Source organism: Sinocyclocheilus rhinocerous, unplaced genomic scaffold (assembly GCF_001515625.1).
Source record: "Sinocyclocheilus rhinocerous isolate Xijiao unplaced genomic scaffold, SAMN03320098_v1.1 scaffold1486, whole genome shotgun sequence".
In the NCBI taxonomy this organism is placed as follows: Eukaryota; Metazoa; Chordata; class Actinopteri; order Cypriniformes; family Cyprinidae; genus Sinocyclocheilus; species Sinocyclocheilus rhinocerous.
Window position 1 is genome coordinate 207623 of NW_015629508.1, and position 9318 is coordinate 216940.

A 9318-nucleotide genomic window follows, 5' to 3' on the forward strand; every position below is an offset into this window, starting at 1 on the left:
TAGAGCCGTTCAGGACTGATCCAGTTCACACATCTGGTCTGAGTGATTTGTTTCAGGTTTGCCTCCCCATCCTCAAGAGACTTTGACTACACCCAAAATCGCACACTATCTGAGTAGTTACTACTTTCGAATAAATAACTACTTAGCGACTGTTAAAAAAAGTACGTTCTGTACAGTGCGAAAAGATTCCAGATGCACTACATTTGTCAAGTGTGCAACTTCTCTCCAGTTGCTTCATGGGATAGTAAAGAGTAGCCTACGGTGCCCATTTTCGGCTACTATGCAGTTTTAGAAGCAGCCTTTGAATATACAGCAGAAAAGTGAATTTGAACCATGTTTGTGATACTTTTATGATGCTTGTGCATCTTTTTGAAAGCTTCAGTCAATATTCATTGCAATTGCAAAGAGCAACTAGCAAAGCCTTAATTTATCCTTTTGTGTTCCACAGAAAAAAGTCAGTCATACCGGTTTGGAATGACATGAGATGATTTACAACTTAAGTTGCTAAGACACGTCTCACTGTCATTTCCTCTGCAAAACTCTTCCTTAAGCAAGTAAACCGATGGACTCATATTTGAAGCATTTTTTAGAACCGACTCAAGTTACACAAATACAAATCAGCTAAAGTTATATTAAATCAGCATTTAACTACTCAAAATGAATAGTATTAATACTACACAATCTTTTCTCAAAGTCAGAAACAGATTTGTTAATCAAATGCATCATGACGCAGTGGAATCCAAAGTCATTTTATTACAAATTATTATTACGTTTTATATACAAATTATATACATAAAACATGTACAGAGCAAGGCACAAAATGTGCAACATTTTATGAAGACAAATACAGCGGTTCTCTCCATTCTTCTGACCTTAAATAATACTCTGAATTCACATAAAAACCTTCTTCCTGTTGAAATCCACAGACACATACACGCGTAAAAGTGGTCACCAGGTAACTTGGGAGAGAATTAATTTATGCCTTGGTACAAGGTGTGCATTAGGTTGATAAATAAGCTTGGTTTTACAGTGCTTTTTTTCCCTTCATAAATTAAAAACGTACAAAAATATATATATATAACGAGTATTGCGTTGTTAAGGAAAAGTCTGAGATCCACAAAACGGACATGTTGAACGCAACAGTAGAAAACATACAAATAGTATCAAAAGAATCTCAAACAATTCAGAACTTCCCAACGGTAGAAAAAAATGCCCTGAGCAAGTCCAGTAACCTGTCATCATCACCCATCCGAGCTGGCCATTTGAGCAGCACAAGTTGTGTTCTACCCACCCAAACAAATATGGTGCATTATCCCACCAAATGTGTACCAAAACAAACAAAAGTGCTCAGGCCCTTCACCGCCTTGGGTCCCTAGCTAACAGCGCTTCCTCTCAGTAGTGCAATCTGCAAAGAAACAAACAAAAAGGCAAATAAATAAATGAACAGCACAATGTATAAAATGTATAAATAGTAGATACACATACATACCGTTTTCTAGGTTTCACTTCCCAGCCATCACGGCATTTAAGAAATGTAACTTCTTGCCCAGGCGATATCTCAGTCTTTGCAGCACAGAAGGTGAACCTGTGAATTAAATATTGTGACATTAACAATCAGTTCATTCACAACCAATAAGTGCCAAGGCAGCACTTACTTCTTCTGCGTTTCTCCTGCTTTGACTCGGATCCTTCGAACCTCCAGAACTTTTTTGTTCTGTGAACTTGACCATGACCAGAACGATGACTTGAGGTGTTTCAACACAGATGACCAGGAATCAGAAGGGCCTTCCCAGCGAAGAGAAATCTTCAGCAGATCACCAATGTCCTCTTCCGTGAAGACGAGAAATGTGTTTGTGAGGTTTAGACCAACTCCATCAGCACTGTGAAAACAGAGAAGCCGGGTCAGGTCTTCAAAAATTTATTTTAATCTTCAAAAGAACCAATACAAACGATGTTTAACAGTAAACAGGAGAATATACTGGAAATATTAATCATGAGGTGCTTACATTTCTACACTGAGGTTATCGGTATCATTATGGGACCCATATAGTTTGACGTAGAAAGTAGGATCTGCATCATCTGCGTTCTTCCTGTCGAACACATGCATCTTCATCTGATAGTGGTAACCTGGAGAGGATTGAGCAAACAACCACATTTTAGTGACTCATCATGACAGCATGTGCCTCCGAAACAAAAGAGGCTATAATTACTTACCGCCAAAAGGTGTGTCTGCGCGAGTCTTCAGGTACATTTTGCTGAAGTTTCTCCTCTTGCGCATTTTCTTGGCGTTGTAACCGATGCTATTGCAGCGGTTCTTCCTGCAGCTCAAGCAAATGCCCTTCTTGAAACGATCAGGGCCGGTACATTGAAAAGCGTAGCTCATGTGGTCCTTGTTCATGAGGGAGTCCACGAAGAGATGCACTGCCCGCTCATGTTCACACTTCATGACTTCCACAAAGTCTGTGTGGTGACATGACAGATTTGGTAAAATGGAAGATTTGGAATTTGGTAAAACAAAAAAAAACAAAAATGGAAGCACTCACTTCCTGCAGCAGCAGTGGACAGCACATCTCCTAAGGAACAGCCTGGCTGTACATCCCCACCATTGGGATAAATATCAATGTGCCCAATAGGTTCCTGGATCCCAATACTGACGCCCAAAGCTCCCCGTGTGTATGTGTGCAGGACGTCGACAAAGTCAGCATCATCTGGAGAAAGCCTCTTGTGGGACTCTGCCCCCTCGAACATGGGGCCAGCTGGGTCTAAACCTATTCAAAAAGAACAGATGTTTAGAGTTGGCCTTCATGTGTGCAAAAAGACGGAGCAATTTCTTTGTTGCTTTGTTTCAACAATCAAAGTGTCCAACATAAATCTAAATCTCACCTGTTATACGTCCAATTCCTTTTACAAAAGTTCCAGCATATCCAGCAACATGAGCACCAAGACTGTATCCAATCATATGCACATCCTCAAGTTGTAGCTGCACTTCTTCCTATCAAAAACAGACACACATTAGATTAATAATACTGTCAATCTGAGGGGAATAGCGCTAATAAATTATTATTAAATATTGAATGGGAAAAGTATTTATTCGTTCATTCATGCTATGTCTATTTAAATTCAAAATGTAAAATGATTATTTATCCAGGAGATCTATTTGGTAGATCCTGCAAATCATATGATAATGATACTCCTCCTACTAATAATAATAATTATTATATAAACATTAATAATAAAGTTAATCAATAGTATCAAATATTTTTCTATTTTTTATTTATTTGTGAGCTGAGTCCAACTAAACATCTGACTAAATTCAAAAGATGAAATGTGAAAAGAAACTACTATTGATCTGAGGAGGAGAGCTCTAAACTTCTTTTCATAGCCCTGATGAGAGCAACTTTGCGATATAAAAAATGTCATTATGCTTCATGCACATCGTTGCTGTAACATGCTCAGTGCCAGCCGGAGCATCCGTGTGCAAATGTGGGGGGCTAATATGCTCAGCTGCTCATTTACACTGCTTGCATCTTTCCTGTATAAAAAGACCTTCAGGGTCTAAGGAACCCAGCTACGATGCATGAATATTTATTGTTCCATGAGAATACCCACAATGCCTTGGGCAAACTCCTGACATCTCAAACAACAAAAAAACAAAAACAAATTGTACTTCGCCAGGACATCTGCTGTACTGAGAACAGATGAATAACACCAACAAAGACCCAATGTCCAAGGTCACAAGCAGAGTTTTCACGGTTGCCAACGCCCACAAAGAGAAACAAGCACACCCAGTGGGATGTATAATGTAGACGTACCTGGAGCCAGTCCAAAAGGGTTGCAATGCTCTGCCCAACCCGGCGGGTATGGTTGACGGCATCAGGGTAAAGCTGGTGGGCCAGGCCCAGCCAGTCGACCACCACCACATTAGCCTCCGACTCTCGTCTCTGAACAGCAGCCACCAGCTTGTGCATCCAGCTCTCAAACATCCCACTCATCTGTGAAAGATATCACACCCTTTACCAAACCCAACCAGCAAAGTTCCAGCAATCATGTGTGAAACCCTAATATTTGCTTCACATCCGAGAAGTGAAAGTATTGGCACACTGAAGAAAGAACATTTCAGTTGTGTTACACTATTTCTGGATAACTTCCAGCATTGCATCAAAGATAAAATGTGAGGAAACTTCTGAAGATTCAAAGGCTATGGGTGTTGAAATCTTTAAAAGTCGAACCAAATATTAAAACTAGCCACATGATCATCTGGAATATCTCACCGTCCAGCCGTGGATGATCAGAATGGTCTTGACTGTGGTATTGAAGCCACACTCCTCAATGCTTTCCTTTTTCCCAGGTTGGAGGTAACAGCCGTCGTCATCAAGATCCAAAGACTTTCGCATGTTGTACTTGATTCGGTCATGAAGTAGCACTGGATCCATTGAGAAGCTGTCCTCGGCATCATCTAGAATAAATAGCAAAACCATGAATACGCTTATGTAAATCCCAAACTCTACATATAATATTGGCAAGACCAGGTGCTTGAGGCATTTCAAAGCGCTTAACTGTTTCATAAGGTGTTGAGGTTGAGTTTATTCATGGTAAGCCAAGTTGTGACAACATCTCGTTTTAATGACTAGCTTGAACAATTGAGCTACTGTAGAGAGGGAACGATGCAGAGCACTTTTTCTAATGAACCAGTTAAACATTACAGGAATGCCAAACAGAGTCTTAATTTGAGTTTACAAACAGTCTGCACACTTTCAAGTGGAAGAAACCTGCGACTTTTCAACCCAAGTAAGGAAAAACTCGGTAGCATGCAACACCGTGAGTTTATCCAATTAGAAAAGGAGAAATCAAATAAAAACCATCCTGAGAAATTTTAGGTCTTTGTAAAAAGTACTTACAGGATTAATGCATACAGACATGGTCTTATGTTTTTAGAGTTGTTTTATGTATTTGCTCGATAGTTTATTTCAATTTTGTTTGTTTTCGATTAAAATGTTTGCTGTTTAATATGTTTCACTTACATCATGCAGCGGGTGATGGAAAAATATATATTTGATTACCAATGAAAATGAATGTGTAAACGAGCATGTTTCAACTGAAGATTTAGATTTCTAAACTAATTAGGAACAAATATACACTACCGTTCAAAAGTTTGGGATCAGAACGATTTTTAATGTTTTTTTTACAGGAGTTTCTTATGCTCATCAAGGCTGCATTTATTTGATCAAAAATACAGGAAAAATGTAATATTGTGAAATATTATTATGATGTAAAATAACGTTTTTCTATTTTAATATACATTCATATCTAATTTATTCCTGTGATGCAAAGCTGAATTTTCAGCATCATTACTCCAGTCTTCAGTGTCACATGAAAAGTTAAAAAGAAGAGCATTTATTTTAAATAGAAATATTTTCTAACAATATTCACTACCATTCAAAAGTTTGGGGTCAGTCAATTTTTATTCTTTTTTTTTAAAATAAATTAAAACTTTTAGTCAGCAAGGATGCTAAATTGATAAGAAGTGATAGCGAAGATTTATATCGTTAGAAAAGATTGATATTTTTAATAAATGCTGTTCTTTTTAACTTTTTATTAATCAAAGAATCCTGAAAAAAATATTGCAGTTTCCAAAAAAAGATTTGGCAGCACAACTGTTGCCAACATTGATAATTCTAATAATAAATCAGCATATTAGAATGATTTCTTAAGGATGGCTGATGGAAATTCAGCTTTGCATCACAGAAATAAATTATATTTTAAAGGATATTAAAACAGAAACCATTAGTTTTATATTGTAATAACATTTTGCAAGATTACTGTTTTTTTTTCTGTATTTTTGATCAAATAAATGCAGCCTTGATGAGCATAATAGACTTCTTTAAAAAACATTACAAGTCTTACTGATCCCAAACTTTTGAACGGTAGTGTATGTGTGAATATTATATCAAACTGAGCTCAACACAGAATAACAAACGTTTTAACAAATTCTGTAACAGTACTGCCCGGTATTCGAAACGTTTATTTTTCACAAACGTTACAATAATTATTGATTATTTTTAAAATTCCCTCAAAAGTCAAAAGGTCGTTAAAAAGTCAAATAATTTTCACCTCAAAGTCACTGCGGTCGACAACGCGGCAGTCCAGATCGGTGATAAAACGTGGACTTCTCTGGGCGGCAGTTTAAAAGGCACATCCGATACAAAGTGGATTGTCCGGGTTTTACTTTTGTGAGTCACCGACACGTCAATAAAGCGGATAGTTTAACTTTCAAGTAACTTTTTTGGCGTTTTTCTTTGACAGGTTCATTCACGTAGTCGTAGTCAGAACGTGAGAATGTGAGACTTAACGTGTTTCTCACGGTTTGAATGAAATCGGAGTTATTGTTAGCCATTGTCCGTGAAAAGAACGATTGTAAACAGAAATGAGTAAAAATATAAATAATTTAGGGATTTTGCACACTAAAGTAACCACTTACTTCATTTAAAAGCATTAAACAGCAATTAGTTAACAAACTAAAGACAGTTTTCTTACCTTTCTGTTGCGTGTTCTCGTCGGGTGCAGCGGCTAAGGCACTGAATGAATGGCACGGTATAAAACATAACAAGCAAAGTGCAATTCTTATTGATTTTGCTACCATAATGTTCAGGGCTTCAAAATAGTTTCGTTGTTCTTTTGACAAACTGGAGTAGGCTAGCTGAGGAAGTTTTACGTATTAATCCTTCACTAAGAGGTGTCAGGCAAGTGTATGAACCTGTCTCAGGTTGCTCATTAGAGTTTTAAATAGTTTTTTTCAGTCATCTGACCATCGGCAGATATCTACGACGAAATTCTTTCTTTCTAATTGGTCAAGCCCCTGGAACTACATTCGAGGGCGTGGCATATATACGTTTGAATGAGTTGTAGAAGACTGGCACAATTCTCACGCTAATGTTAACCCTATGCTCGCCGCGCTCGAGCACGCTGACGCACGGAGCATCCCAAAGGTTAACGAGCCTGCAGCAGTGCACATGACTGTGTTTGTTTACAAATACACAAACATGGGGTTAACGTTGCGAACACATGGGTCTTTTGGGGTCACTGTTGTTCACATTTTGCAATGTAGGGTAGACGGGGCTCCTTAGGCTTTGTAGCCTATAAATGATTGCTTTATTGTCTTTACTTTTTTTAACTCAAAAATTGTAACAGGAACTAAATTCCCCTAATAAAAATACAGTTCATTTTGAGAAGATGATATAGCCAATAGTATTTCATCTTTTCAAATAAAACAGTGTTCCCATTATGGGAATGGGACAATATGAGGTCGATGTGTATTAAATGAATTGTCTCTCTATCTCTCTCTCTCTTGTTTTCCTCTTGGGCAATAAATGTTCATTAGATTTTTTTGGCAAAACTACAAAGTATGTTTTATATAGAGAATTTCAAAGACAACCCCACTTTGAGAAATTCACTGGAGTATAAAGTCTTGTAGAAGTGAAACAGTTCTTATCCAAAATAAAACAGTTTTACACTCAAACAATTGCAACTCTATGATAGGAACCTTTAGACTAAATGTAAACTGTATGGAATTTAGTTTTTAATTGGTACACATGTACAAGTCAAATACAATGACTAAACTGACTGACTGCTGGACAAAAATGGGTGGATGGATTTGTTTTATATATAAACTGAATATGCATGAGCAATAGGCCTATTTTGACATTTCCAAATATACAGTCACTGGGCAATGTGACTTTTCTTAGTTGTTTAGGCTAAAAAATCAATTTCCTAATCAAGATCAAAATCCTATAGGATTTCGCCAACATCCAGTAGTTCCTGTGGTTCAGTGGTAGAGCATTGCATTAGCAGCGCAAAAGGTCGTGGGTTCAATTCCCAGGGAGCACATACTGGTAAAAAATGTATAGCCTGAATGCACTGTAAGTCGCTTTGGATAAAAGCATCTGCTAAATGCATATATTATTACTATTAATTAATTATTAAATCCAAGTGGGTCATATAGAAAAACCTTGGCCCCCTCCTTCCATCTATATAGTGGATTCTCTTTTAGAAAACGCCCTGATGAAGCATGTGCATAGAAGACAAGGGCTGCATACTAAAGAGATATATAGAGCTTAACAAAAACACATTATTCATCAGCCACCTTCTCTGTCATAGAAGAACATTTGGACATAAAAAACATTGACCTAGTAACTTACTTTTAGTGTTTAATCAAATGATCATGACATGGAATAATTTAGAAAAAAAACACACACACACAGACATGTGTACATACACTGATAGCCTATATAGCATTTTCTGCCACAGGTAGGTATCCAGTGGGCTTAATAGAATCTCATACAAGCTTATAGAATGTGTCAACTGTGAATCTGGGCACAGCACATTTGTTTTAGAGCAGTATATTGCAATCTGCCCTGGGTTAGGTAATAATATAGGCTATTTGGGTTAGTTTTATAGGTCATAGAATGACAATCGCAGCATAGTAGACAATTACAAAACTCATTTGTTCCATTTTTCACTTTCTTTAAAGTCTTGTGTATTTGGCACTGCTATCTTACTTCTAAAATATTCTAATCCTTTTGTTCCAGGATGTTACACTTTGGCAAATGGCCTGGAAAGCGAACACTGTAGGCCTATTGAATTTCAACACATAATACAATTCAGATTTGCATTTCCTAAAGGAAAAACTAGTGCTTACAAGACAGCAATAGAAAAAAGTTAAAGTTTAGGTAAAATGATACAGGTTTCCCACGGTCATGGAAAACCCTGGCAATATGTGTGAATTATAAAACAGTGGATTTCCATGTTACGGAAATCAATAAGATTTTAAAAACTCAAAGACTTTTTTTTGTTAATAATTACAAATAAAGTCTATAGCCTAATATAGCCTAATAAGTAGGCTATTAATAAATGAATCTAAATAAGGCTGAAATGAGCTCCAAAACTAAGTTTGAATAACTGCATTCGTTTCAGAACTTCAATAATTTGGGTTCGAATATTATTCAGCGATTATATTTACATGATCTATATATCACATGCCTGGCTTTTTGTCTGTTCAGGCTGTTTTAAGATCTGTACCGGCTTTTAGGTCAGGTTTTTGTATAGACATGTATTCATTAAATTATTATTTTTATGTTGGACTTTTATATCACATAGAGACAATGCGATAAATTGTGTTTTGCAGACGTTTTACGTCTTTTTAACACAGAACCGGAAATAGTTTTGTTGTGAGTGTGACGCGTCGAGACGCGCGAGCTGTGAGGAGGAGCAGGTGATCAGTTACTATGGCAGCTTCCACTGCATTAAGAGGGCATTATACTA

The 9318-nt window shown here is 37.1% G+C and overlaps 2 protein-coding genes across 2 annotated transcripts in view; one reads left to right on the plus strand and one right to left on the minus strand.

Annotated features, from left to right (window-relative positions):
- Positions 1-730: 730 nt before the first annotated feature.
- On the minus strand, positions 731-6796 carry LOC107738997 (endothelial lipase-like). Its single transcript, XM_016550941.1, has 10 exons — positions 6535-6796; positions 4272-4456; positions 3813-3992; positions 2884-2992; positions 2544-2768; positions 2215-2460; positions 2007-2127; positions 1656-1880; positions 1490-1585; positions 731-1405 (listed from the first exon to the last, which is right to left on the minus strand). Exons 1-10 carry the CDS (start codon positions 6638-6640, stop codon positions 1393-1395), a joined length of 1506 nt encoding a protein of 501 aa, XP_016406427.1. The 5' UTR covers positions 6641-6796; the 3' UTR covers positions 731-1392.
- Positions 6797-9237: 2441 nt separating this feature from the next.
- LOC107738998 (probable bifunctional methylenetetrahydrofolate dehydrogenase/cyclohydrolase 2) overlaps positions 9238-9318 on the plus strand; it is a 16230-nt gene continuing 16149 nt past the window's right edge. The window contains exon 1 of the mRNA XM_016550943.1: positions 9238-9257. The gene's annotated coding sequence lies outside the window, so the exon portion shown is untranslated. The remainder of the gene's footprint in view (positions 9258-9318) is intronic.

Excerpts from the sequence above, each read along its gene's own strand:
- LOC107738997 (XM_016550941.1), bottom strand. The coding sequence starts at position 6,640 with ATGGTAGCAAAATCAATAAGAATTGCACTTTGCTTGTTATGTTTTATA. Across the intron at positions 2,993-3,812 it reads CCCTTTTGGACTGGCTCCAG|GAAGAAGTGCAGCTACAACT; the intron begins GTACGTCTACAT and ends TGTTTTTGATAG. Across the intron at positions 1,881-2,006 it reads GATAACCTCAGTGTAGAAAT|TGCTGATGGAGTTGGTCTAA; the intron begins GTAAGCACCTCA and ends CTGTTTTCACAG.